Genomic DNA, 12340 nt, shown 5'->3' with positions numbered 1-12340 from the left:
CTTTAATCACATTACATGGCGAGACTCTGACGAAGAGGCTGGAATAGACCGCTTCCCCGGACGAGCTATTGTCAGACACATTGCGATCCTGTTTTTAATCTGGGAGGCTTAGGCACCGCTCTTGCTTTACTTTCCATTCGTTTTTTTTTTCTTCTTCCTTTTGATGTTTACTCCCAACGTGTTTCTTTTCATTCAAGTGTTCCTGGGAATTCACTGACATGCTTTGTTTGCTCCAATGATGAAGTGGTTGATTTGCTGATATACAGTGGCAGGACAACTGGAAGGACAATAAGGCACATGACAATTGAACGGCCAATACACTGATAGTTGTAATATATAGCTGATGTACCAGTGCATATGTATGTGTACTGGGATGACTATAAGCTGAAGTACTTCTGGATGTGTACTTGAAGGACAATAAGCTACACGTCTCTTGAATGGTAAAGGTGTGGTTAGTTGTAGCTGGATAGATGGTGTAACCGAGTGCACAAGTTCACACTATACTGCTATTCATGTGTTTGTCAGTAAACAGCGGTAGCTATACAGTTGTAAACTAGTTTTTTTGTAATGCTCTATGTGAATGTACTGTACATTGTTATTTACTTCACGTGGAGGGTTTAATTCATGGATGTATGTTGTTATGAATGAAAGCATGCCACTCCTGGGATGGCAATGTAGCTCATCAGGCAAGCCTGAAAGTTTGCTCGACGGCACCTTAACACACATAACTGTGAAACATTCATAGTGCAAACGAATTAGTAGTTTCCTTGTCATGCTATCTGTGCATGTTACCTCTGCAATAACACTTCTCTACACCTCTTTTTACTTTTCTCTGTCTTTCGGGTCTGCCCCTCCTCTCCTTTCCTCTTATCCGACAAGCTCTGGATTCAAGAGTATCAGGTAATGTACTTTCCAGTCTTTCTCGCTCCTTTATGTTTCGTTTCAATACACAACAACAACAACAACAACAACAAAACGTTAGACTGAAAATGTAAACCAACCCCTGTAAATGGCGTGAGCAGGTAACTTTCCTTCCCTCAACAGTTTCAGAATCGCAATGTGTCAACCATGTGGTTTTGAAGCGTCACAAAGTATTGCATACCATGTTTGTCAAGTGCATCTATTTTTCTGCCACCGGTTCAGCTCTTTATTTCTCCTTGTGTGCAACACTCAGATAATGTTTGTCAGTCTAGATTTTCCTGCAAGACAGAAGTTAAAAAAAAATGTTTTTTTTGCCAATGTTTCCCCTCTCTTCAATGGTAATAGGAGCGGTCAAGATAGGATATAAAGGTAACGGAATGACTACCCCAGAGAGTTGTCACCAACAATCACTCGCCTGCTCTCTGTTTTCTTCCCCTAGCACGACGTACACATGTCTTATGTCCCAGTCTATCGCTGTTTGTATTGTGGTCCCGGGTACCTTCATACATGTCTGTCCTAACTAGTCAAACACTCTCGGTCCCCCTTTTCCTGTCTGAATCCTTGTGTGTGTCTGTCAGAAGAAGCACTAAGCGGATGTAGCCAGTCACTTACACTTAGCTCTTTTCCATCTTCCACCCTGTGGGGGAAAAAAGGAAAGCAATATCCTGGTATCAAGTGGAGATGTTGAGACTACGTCAACATCGACCCGCAGCCTTTTGTCTCTACCTCTATCTATCCCGTGTCTTTACCTTGATTGTACCTTCACATGGGTGTTGCGCTGGTTTTAGGCCAAGATACATGTGTTGTTGTTTTTTTTGGTGCTGATACTTCAGATAGGATTAGAGGAACATTGACTAATCAGCGTATAATAAAAAAGACGAGCAAGTTTATTTGCAGTGGTAACCACTATTATCCTACTGTGTGTTGGCCTCCATGCATTCTTAATATCCAACATTTGCCAAGACAATTTCCATTTCAAAGGGCCCTGAAATGGAATGCAACTCAGAGTGAAAACCCATGTGAAATTACAGTATCTTTATACCCCACCACTAATTGCTGTCAGAAGTCTGTCCACTTTGTATTGTCGTTTTCATTTTGTCCCTGTTTTCCTGTCCCTGAATGACCAGGTGTTGTCTTCTCCTTTCAACCTGTCTCCCTCTCTCTGATTGGCTACTTTGTGTGATTTACATGGTTGTTTTGGCAGATGGGTGCCCTGGGCTGTGCAACAGCAACGGGAGGTGCATTCTGGACCAAGCCGGGTGGCGCTGCATCTGCCAATCAGGATGGAGAGGGCTAGGATGTGATGTTGCCACGGAGACCTTCTGCTCAGATGGAAAGGACAACGAGAGGGGTAAGAACGCCATCCATAATTCTTCACTCTTTTCCAATGATATGACTTTGTGTCCATATAGTGGACTGTTTGAACAAAATAGAAGCACCATTCTGTTTACAAAGTGTTTTATTTGATCAGTCTAGTTCACAGGATTGATATTCTGAAGGAGCACCGAGTTAGGGTATTGTCCCATGTCAACACTGTGGCATCTTTGTTTGACAGATGGACTAGTGGACTGCATGGACCCAGACTGCTGTTCGCAGAGCTCCTGCCAGGGCCAGCCCTACTGCCGCGGATCCCCAGATCCCACAAGCATCGTGAGCCAAGGTCTAGGCTCCTCCTCCACTCAGTCGGCTCCCAGAGGCTTCTATGAGCGCATCAGCTTCCTGGTTGGGCATGGTGGTAGTCACGTGATACCTGGGGACAACCCTTTCAACAGCAGGTGAGCTTCATCAAATCCAACTGTCCGGTGGGGCATCGAAATGATAGCCAACGTGAGTTGTCAGTACTGTATCGTTGAAATACACTGAGTCGATTGAATCGTTTTGTCCTGGCGTTGCCCCTGTGCGAATAACTGCGGTTTAGCTCTCTTAGGGACCTTGACTTGATGAGTAAGGGGGAGGAAATTGAGTTGCAGATTGAGCAACCTGATTTGATGTATCAAACCTTATGTGAAACCTTGTAATGGAAATAACAAAATGTCATCATTTGTCAACATAAAAGCTTAAGACTATCACCAATGAATTAAGCACCAGGGCTCTGATGTCAATTTGTGAGCAAGTTTCTCAGCAGACAAAAAGATGTTTGCATCGGGAACCTCAATGCACTTTGCCTGTTTGCCTGGCCTGTCTGTTCTGAATCAAGTAGAATTTGTTTTGAGTCTGATGGAGTGGGACATTATTGGCAACTGCATGTTGCTTTGGCAATAATTTTCCCTGTAACTCGCAGAATAGTTTGGGAGTAATCCTTATGTAAATAGCATGCTTTACCGCAAATATAGAATACAGAGGCAATCGCCGAGCCGGGTCCCTGATAATCCGCCTCGTCATTGTGTTCAGCTTACTGTTGATTCCAATTTTTGGCCGATGCATATTAGTTCACTCACTGAAAATGTAACATTTAATGCTTTTTGAAGTTGGTTTCATAGTCGCAGACATTATGGCACTTGTCTTTAAGAACAGACATTCCGCAAAGTTTGTCAAAATTAATTACATTTCTGAAACAACGAAAAATAAATAGAACTTGATTTGATTTTTCGCGGGGGTCAAAAGGAGGTGAATGGGATTCATGGTAAGCACATTAGCAATATCTGAACTTCATTTGACTGTGGCAAATATTTTGTTGGATTATCGTGGATTTTTTTTATTTACAATGTCTTGTTTCAAAGTGAAGATTTCTGCTCTATCCCAACTAAATATGAAACATTAAATGCAACTGAAAAAGTCCATTGAATGTGCCAGAGCATGATGGATACTACCCGTAGCATTGTTTGTTTTGTCTCGGTGTGCTGTATCCAATGTCTAGCAGGGCAAGGGGGGAAATGCTTTATGAGGTCTTTCCATTCTCAACCCATGGAAAACAAGAGGGCTAGCCAAGGAAAATAGAATAAAATTGATTGGATTCCATGCCATTGTTCTAAAAACTATCCTCTCTCGTGTGGCATAAAGACTAATACCTTACATTTGTTATGTTGAGTCCCAGAGCCATATTCGATGTCCCCTTAGAATTCCTCCGCTGGGCTTTATATGATGTTCTGGAGAAAACCACTGTTAGACATTGACAGAGAGGGACTGTGTGAATTACATTACTAAACATTGCTTAGGTTATTTGACTTCATGTTTATTTAGAGGTTAGCGCTTGTAGGGTCAGCCAGCCTGTAGAAGATTAATGACGAGGAGAGAATAGTGGACCTACAGAGCTCTTAAAGGTTCCTTCTTCCTCAAGACTGCAAAGTTTTTTTTTAAATGAGGCATGTCGGAGTGAGGAAACAGATAGGAGAAAGCTGTTGATGATCCCTACCTCATATCCGTAATGACCTGAAGATAAATCCACTTTCACACTGTTGCCCAATTTAAACAAATTACCTCACATTTAGGAATGTACGAATGCACCGCGTGTCCAAGAAAGAGCTAAGTGGAAAAATTGATATGCAAATGGTTCCCCCTCAATTCTTAAAAACTTGCACAGGTAAACTCCTAAAAGTAAGAGGCCTTCAATGGCTACAAAGCCTATTTGGAATGAGTTATGGGCTGTTAAAAGGGGTAAAAAGAGAAGGCTGTTGCCAGGGCAAGCCATTTCATGAATAACAATCGCTGACGTGTGTATTTTTAACGGTCAGTAAATCAGACTGCCGGTACACTTGCCGAGGGAGGACAGATGTTAACAGATGCAGCTTGTTTGTTTGTTTACTTAATCCTCTTTGTGTTTGTTCACCGGCACAGCCTGGCGTCAATTATCCGGGGTCAAGTACTGACGGGAGACGGGACGCCCCTCATCGGCGTCAACGTGTCCTTCCGGGACTACCCTGATTATGGCTACACCGTGACACGCCAGGACGGGATGTAAGAGTGCCACCCACACGAACACACACACACACACACATAAACATGCACGCACATGCACACACATACATAGCACACGTAATTAACACGGATTAGAAGACCGCACACATTCTCTGTCCTCAGAACAAGGTTCAGCTATGGTCGGGCATGCTTAAAGTGTATCCCAGATCCACGGTGTCCAAAGCAATTGAAAAAGAGCTATTCAGTCAAAACAGCGAAGCATTGTGTCCCTCAACAATACCTCATGCAAATATCACCGTGGTTGAGGCCATTTAGAACAAGACTGCTTAAAATGCATTGAATCAGCCAGGGCAGAATCAATCTGCCAGCATTGTAGACTAACACACGATTAGTGTCTGATCTTCTTGGGCTATTACCATGGAGTTGTGGTTCACTTTCTCACTCTTAAAGAAAACAACGTCATACATACATTTCAGGGAAAACATTCAACTCCACCGGGGAAGTTTATCATCGTACAATCTGTTGTCTTGTTCAAATTGGCAACAAAAGATGTGCATTATGTTTGTCTGGAATAGAAGGCTTGGAATGTTTAGTAATATCTGGGACTGGTGTCGTGACACTTATGGAGCAGGAACCGCAGAGGTAGGGGATTGGTGATAGCCGCCAAGGATAAGCTGATGTCTCCAGATATACCTCCCGGTAACCCCTCGGACACAGAGCATGATAAATGACAGGGGGTAATCACACTTGGTTAGCCAGCATATCCGCCCAGGGTTTTAAGAGAGCAGAAACAGCATCAAAGCTTGGCTGTGAGCTCCCCACTGCCCAAAGTGGATGGAGAGAGGGAGAGAAGATGGTGTGGGGGTAGGGGTAGGGGGGGACTGTGTGTAGTGTCACCATGCCGATGCTTTACCCCTGGGTGGTGAACCTCGCTGAATATATAGAGCACCACTTCAAAGACTCCCCCTTCATTTCCAAACCAGTAACTCTTCTCAGCGCTCTGCGGTACTAATTAAAACTGGCCCACCAGAGAAGCTAAGCCAAGACTTCTCAACCAAATTCTCACTTTTTAAGTGTCTCAGTGCATCATGGCTGAATAAACCAAAGTAATAAAATTGATTCAGTGAATGATAATAATATGTGAGCTGCAAAGGAATAAGGCAACTGGTAAGGACAAGTTCTTTGTTTCTTTGAAAAAATATATAATCTGTTTTGTAGCCCGCCAAAGTTTGTGAATATATATTTGAGTTTTCACTGAATGCATTGTCTTCCGGAGAGCAGCAAATGTTATTTGGCCTTCAAGTAAGTCACACTGGGTAAATATATAAAGCTTCTTTTTTTAAAAAAATCACTTCTCCACGTTTATGGCCGACGTCTCCAGGTTTGACTTGTTGGCCAATGGTGGTGCTTCGCTGACCCTGAGTTTGAAGCGTGATCCTTTTCCCACACTGCACCGCACTGTTTGGTTGCCCTGGAAGGTGTTCCATGTGATGGACACGGTGATGATGAAGAGGGAGAACAACAACATCCCCAGCTGTCACCTCATTGGACTGCTCAGGCCCAGCCCCCTCATCCTGGCCTCCCCCCTGTCCACCTTCTACAGGAGTTCTCCCAAGGACAGCCCCATCATCCCTGAGACCCAGGTGAGATTAGCTCTGGTCTAAAACCTACTGCCAGGTGCCTATTTCCCACAGCATATGACTGTCGCTGCAGTGTGCATTTGGGTGCATTAAATGTTTCCCTGCACTGCAGCCAGGTTTTAAAAAAAACACTGCAAAGTCAATTTAACTGCACTGTCAGTCTCCACAAATGTATTTAATTACATAGGTAATTGTTGGATGATTGCAAGCAAAGGTAATGTTTGCATCACCCTGAGAAAGAGTTTATCACATTAACGGTGTACAATTGCTGCACCACAGACATTTTTAAAGTCACTTTTTTAACACACTCAACAAACAGTATGTTCAGTATCTTTTCTGCTTCAAATCATAGGTCCTCCATGAGGAAGTGGCCATACCCGGAAGTGACCTCAATCTGGTTTACCTGAGCTCCCGCACATCCGGCTACAAGCCCATCCTCAAAGTCCTCATGACCCAAGAACGACTCCCGTTCGGACTAATGAAGGTCCATCTGAAGGTTGCTGTCATGGGCAGATTGTTCCAGAAATCGTTACCTGCCTTTCCAGACCTTTCGTACACATTCGTCTGGGACAAGACAGACGCCTACAACCAGAAGGTCTATGGCTTGTCAGAGGCTATAGGTGAGTTTCCGCCGACACTGAAACACAGCTGTCTGAAGATGTTATGTAAACATCATCTGACAGTGTTGTCAGGTCCAGGTGTAGTCTAGGAGGTTACATTTTGGATGAACTCCTGGTATTGCTTTCTTTTGTACTTCCTGATTGTTTTGGCAGTCAGCATGTTTCGTATGGTCAGCTGACTTTTGTGTGTAATTACTCACCAGTTGAACGACGGGAAAAAAATATATGTTTTTAAGGTCATGCTCATTTTGATAAATTTTTCCTTACCCAATCCTGAGTTATTCCAGGTTATATGGTAATTTGATATGCACTCTGTTCAGTGAGCTAGCAGTATCTCATACTTTATATGCTTGCAATGCAGCAGTGCCTATTGGGATACTAGTGAACACTCATCTGAGATTATACCTCCTACCTACTGAGAAAATTCTACAATCATGAAGAGATTTTACAAGTTTTCATGCTTATACGCCACAAACCTCATTACTTTTAAAGGCTGATGGTAGATTTACAGACGTAATTTATTAGACACTGTTGTTGTTTCTAGTGTCTGTGGGATATGAGTATGAATCTTGCCTGGATGTGATCCTCTGGGAGAAGAGGACAGCCATTTTACAAGGTTATGAACTGGATGCCTCGAACATGGGGGGATGGATGTTGGACAAGCACCATGTATTGGACATTCAAAATGGTAAGACTTTTTTTTTGTTACATGGATCTGTTATGCCTGTGTGTGTGCGGTTGTAGGATAGACGTGCTATGGACAGGTGATCTCTACCCTGAAATGCAGCGTTACTTGCTCAGATCAAGATGAAATATGGTTCATCATCTCATTTACAGAGAACAGAGCAGTGTTTTGACGGGTCGATCATTCATATTAATGATGGAATAAATCAGACACAATGCAGAGCTCCCATCCTGCTCAGAGATTCCATCCTACTCAGCTATTTATGCAACAAGATGGCCTTTGCTGGCCAAGATGGGATAGGTTTCTCGTACAATTCTTTACTTTTATTATCCAAACTTCTCTTTTGAATGAGAATGCACTAGGCCTCTCTCTTTCAGCCCTGGTTTGTGTGACAGTAAGCTCTCATCCAAGCTCTCGATCTTTGTCACAGTTGTCTCAGGGAATTTGTGTCACCCTTTCATCTATTTGTGTCCTTCTGAGCACAGTCTTTCACTACTGACGGTCCCTTTCGTTGAGGAGGTTACAGCAATATTTGCTCATTGCCTTTTGACACTCGATCGAGCCCATATTTTGTATATCACTTTCAGGTACTATTGAAATTGTTGCTATGGCTATATCCAATGTTTACTCATGTTAGTAAAAAGTCTGTTTGATTGTCGGTTGTCATACCCAGTTATGCCATGGACCCATGCTAACCATGTATGCTAACCATATCCTCCATATACAAAACTGGGTTTTCTTAGCAGATTATTTGTTACAATATGCTTCAGGACAATGTTAATTGAACTAGTGTACAGAAGTCAATCTGCATCTTTTGTGTTTACCACACGATGCTATTTCTTCTATGGCTGTTCAGTAAACATGGGAAATAGCTGGCGTTTAGCTGAACCAAATCTGTCAAAAGCACCTAGCACACAAAGTTTTGCAAAGAGCTTTGAAAAAAACCCATTGAGAGCTGTTCCAGCCTGACTGTTGCCGGAGCATTGTGTTTTATCCCACCTGTCTCAAGGTAAAGCTAGCTCATCTCAAGGTCTTCACACAGCAGTGCCAGCGCACAGTAGGGGGGGATCGCTGTCTTTAGATGTGAAGCTTCGTGATCAACAGATGTGTAGATGCTTGCTTTGCATCTTCGACATATGATATGCTAATACTTTCTTGCATTAGATTGGGCATCAATGTGTGTTTGTCTTCATACAAAATGTGGTGAATTATGTTTATTAGGTATGAGGTTTCAGTAGAATTGTTTCGTAAGATTTGTGTAGTTTGATATTGATACACAAATGACTGAAATGAAAGACACATTCCTACACAGATGGCGTCGTAACTACCAGGACTCTAAAGCATTTTCACCATTTTCATAATTTTTTATTTCTAAGCCCTTCAAATAGATTCTGAAATGTGCTTAAATCAGAAAAGGTTAAAAAAAAAAATTGGAGAATGACAATTTCCTCTTTAACTTCTCCCTGCCTGTCAGCAGGTTAATCAATTTGCCGACAGCAGGGTATCTATCCTCCATTTCACAATCCCATTAGTTTCACCCACAGATAGCATGTGAAGTGTGTGAAATGATTAATGGTTCCTCAGTCAACAGACACTCAGATGGCAGTGGCACAACCCTGTCTTCAAACTTTATCTTCCCCCCTCATTCGTTCCCCAAACACATGCCATGGCAGATGGCCTTACAGGGGAAAGCTTATACCTATTACATATGCCCTTTACCACATGTTAATATTTGAAGTGCTTGTTGGCCTTGGTTGTTGGCATGACATATTTCGGAGAGTCGTGAGCCACGTGTTAGTTTTATAGTCTGCAGGATGAAGCCCTTAAGAAATTCAGTCCCGATACATAAATAGCACTTTATCTTCACAACTAGATCTGTATTGATTCCCTAATGCTGTACATGTCACCTTCTTGGATAAAACATGCAAGTTGTGGTCCACTACAGTCACACTTCTCTTCTCAGTGACTTTGTCTCCATGTTCCCTTGCCTGAGGAGTCTACTGTGATGTACAGTGCCTTGCGAAAGTATTCGGCCCCCTTGAACTTTGCGACCTTTTGCCACATTTCAGGCTTCAAACATAAAGATATAAAACTGTATTTTTTTGTGAAGAATCAACAACAAGTGGGACACAATCACGAAGTGGAACGACATTTATTGGATATTTCAAACTTTTTTAACAAATCAAAAACTGAAAAAATGCTTCATATACTCCTCTCTCTCTCTCTCTCTCTCTCTCTCTCTCTCTCTCTCTCTCTCTCTCTCTCTCTCTCTCTCTCTCTCTCTCTCTCTCTCTCTCTCTCTCTCTCTCTCTCTCTCTCTCTCTCTCTCTCTCTCTCTCTCTCTCTCTCTCTCTCTCTCTCTCTCTCTCTCTCTCTCTCTCTCTCTCTCTCTCTCTCTCTCTCTCTCTCTCTCTCTCTCTCTCTCTCTCTCTCTCTCTCTCTCTCTCTCTCTCTCTCTCTTCCCCCCCCTCTAGGGCCTGTCTGACTAGATAAGGCCAAAAGCTGTTCTGTCTGTACTGTAGCTATGCTCCCCCTGACCCCCACTCTCCCTCCCTCCCTCCCTGTCTGCTGCAAAGTGGCTATATGCCTTCTGTTAAAACAACGCTGTCTAACCTTATAAACATGTTCAGATGTGCAGTGGCCTTAGCCCTGGTACAGCAACATATTGTAGTTTTGTCAGACAGACTCTGTCAGAGAGAGACTGTCGAGTTGGTTTGAGCGTTAATGTGTGCTGGAAATTGATGTGTGTATTGAATGCATGACATTAGACTTTCAAATGGCGTATGGAAAGACGTTTCGTTACACAATAAACTGATTGAAATGTAAATTTGGGGACTGGGGGAAGATTGCCAAAATGACCTCTTCGATAATGGGATTTTTTTTAAAGACCTGACCTAACTTTCTAATAAGGTGTAATCTGTTGAGCTCCTTATACTCAACTGTATGTTGGGTATGTAAAAACTGTAATTCTATTGTTAATTAGGTTAAATTCAACATTGTGATAGAGTGAAGATAATGTTTGACATCTTGTGCTTGTTATTACAGAATTACTTGGTTATTGCTTTATAATAAGGCCATCAGGGATGCTTGCTGTCGAGTCAGCCCTCGTTCAGCCTCCGATCACTCACATAGCATGTCTCCGTAGCGACCAGACAGATGGATTGAAGTGCAATTAAAGCTCCAAGGTTGTGCGTTTGATGGCGTCATGCACAAGCCGTCCCCTGGACCCATTCATCTTTGTTAGCCGTGCATTTGTAATGCTCTCCGTTAGAATGAGATGGATCGGTGGGATTGTCCTGCCAGCGGTCCCCCAGATTGTCTTCATTCGAGTTCCCCCTCAAATCAATTAATCAATGAAAGGAACTAATCAGAGAGGGACAAATGGCGGCGAGGCGACACTCGATTTCACATACATCGAGATGTGCAGTGACACATGCGGGGGTAATGTCGGGGAAACAGTGGGTGCTACACCAGGCGTTCAGCGCCACCATCAATCCGGTAATGAGGACAGAGGGAGTGTCGCAATTTAAACGTGTTGCCGTGGAGTGAATAATGAAGTGCTCCCAGCATGCAATTCACCTCTTTGATGTTTAAAAATGTTTCATCATTTTAAAGTCTACTCTACCATATCCCTTCCCCCCCAAAAAATGTTTGGGGATAATATTTGCCCCTTGCTCAAATGTTGTAATGTAATGACTCACGGAATTTGGTCACTCCTCAGTTCAATTGATGTTTCGATACTTTTGAAAGGCACAGGTAACTGCCAAAATAATGGAAACACTTGAGTAAATGAGGGATACACCGTATATTGAAAGCAGGTCCTTCCACACAGGTGTGGTTCCTGAGTTAATTGAGCAATGAACATCCCATCATGCCTAGGGTCATGTATTAAAATGCTGAGCACACTATTATTTTTGCCAATCATTTTGGTTACCAATGCAATGCCCCCATTGGATGACAATGCCCCCATCCACAGGGCACGAGTGGTTACTGAATTGTTTGATGAGCGTGAAAATGATGTAAACCATATGCCACAGCTGTGTCAGTCCCCAGATCTCAACCCAATTGAACACTTATGGGAGATTCTGGAGAGACACCTAAGAGGGTTTTCCACCACAAACAGTAAATTATGGAATTTCTCATGGAAGAATATGAGAGGGATGCAACATTGGAGTTCCGGACACTTGTACAATCTATTCCAAGATGCATTGACGTGGTTCCGGATCATGATGGCCGAAAGAACATGTTCTGTAAAGAGGTTACAATTAATTGATGCGTTTCAGAATCCCACGAAACAAGAAATGTCACAAAAATGTCAATATTCACGAGACATTGAAATACAGTATGAACATAGGTAGGCACTCTGCAATGACTAAGGAATGAGGTATGTACCAAGGCAATTCAACAGGTTTGTTCACAATTCCTCAGGATTATTCAGCCATTTGGTTACCACTATTTATTACTTACCCAGCTAATCAAATCTCAATTTAGAGGTGTTTCCTAGGGAAATGGTTGTTTTGAACAGCATTTAACAAATCTTAGAGAAAATGATTGATTTTAGCACAGTTCAAAGTCCTCATTCTCATCAATCATCGATTACATTGAAGCTCCTCTCAAGA

General features: G+C 42.7%; 1 protein-coding gene across 6 annotated transcripts in view; it reads left to right on the top strand.

Moving 5' to 3' along the window:
- Positions 1-12340, top strand: part of LOC118363591 (teneurin-3-like) — a 189365-nt gene that overhangs the window by 148070 nt on the left and 28955 nt on the right. For 3 of the 6 annotated variants that reach the window (XM_035744591.2, XM_035744590.2, XM_052488476.1), the window contains exons 13-20: positions 880-900; positions 1267-1290; positions 2126-2272; positions 2477-2696; positions 4696-4815; positions 6158-6419; positions 6769-7036; positions 7581-7724. In XM_035744591.2, the coding sequence (XP_035600484.1) occupies positions 880-900; positions 1267-1290; positions 2126-2272; positions 2477-2696; positions 4696-4815; positions 6158-6419; positions 6769-7036; positions 7581-7724 (1206 nt within the window). The remainder of the gene's footprint in view (positions 1-879; positions 901-1266; positions 1291-2125; positions 2273-2476; positions 2697-4695; positions 4816-6157; positions 6420-6768; positions 7037-7580; positions 7725-12340) is intronic. The other 3 variants (XM_035744595.2, XM_035744594.2, XM_035744592.2) reach the window with 2 other exon arrangements.

This window comes from Oncorhynchus keta, chromosome 30 (assembly GCF_023373465.1).
Source record: "Oncorhynchus keta strain PuntledgeMale-10-30-2019 chromosome 30, Oket_V2, whole genome shotgun sequence".
NCBI lineage: Eukaryota > Metazoa > Chordata > Actinopteri > Salmoniformes > Salmonidae > Oncorhynchus > Oncorhynchus keta.
The sequence above is the reverse complement of the archived record's forward strand: the minus strand, read 5'-3'. Positions and strand labels throughout refer to the sequence as shown.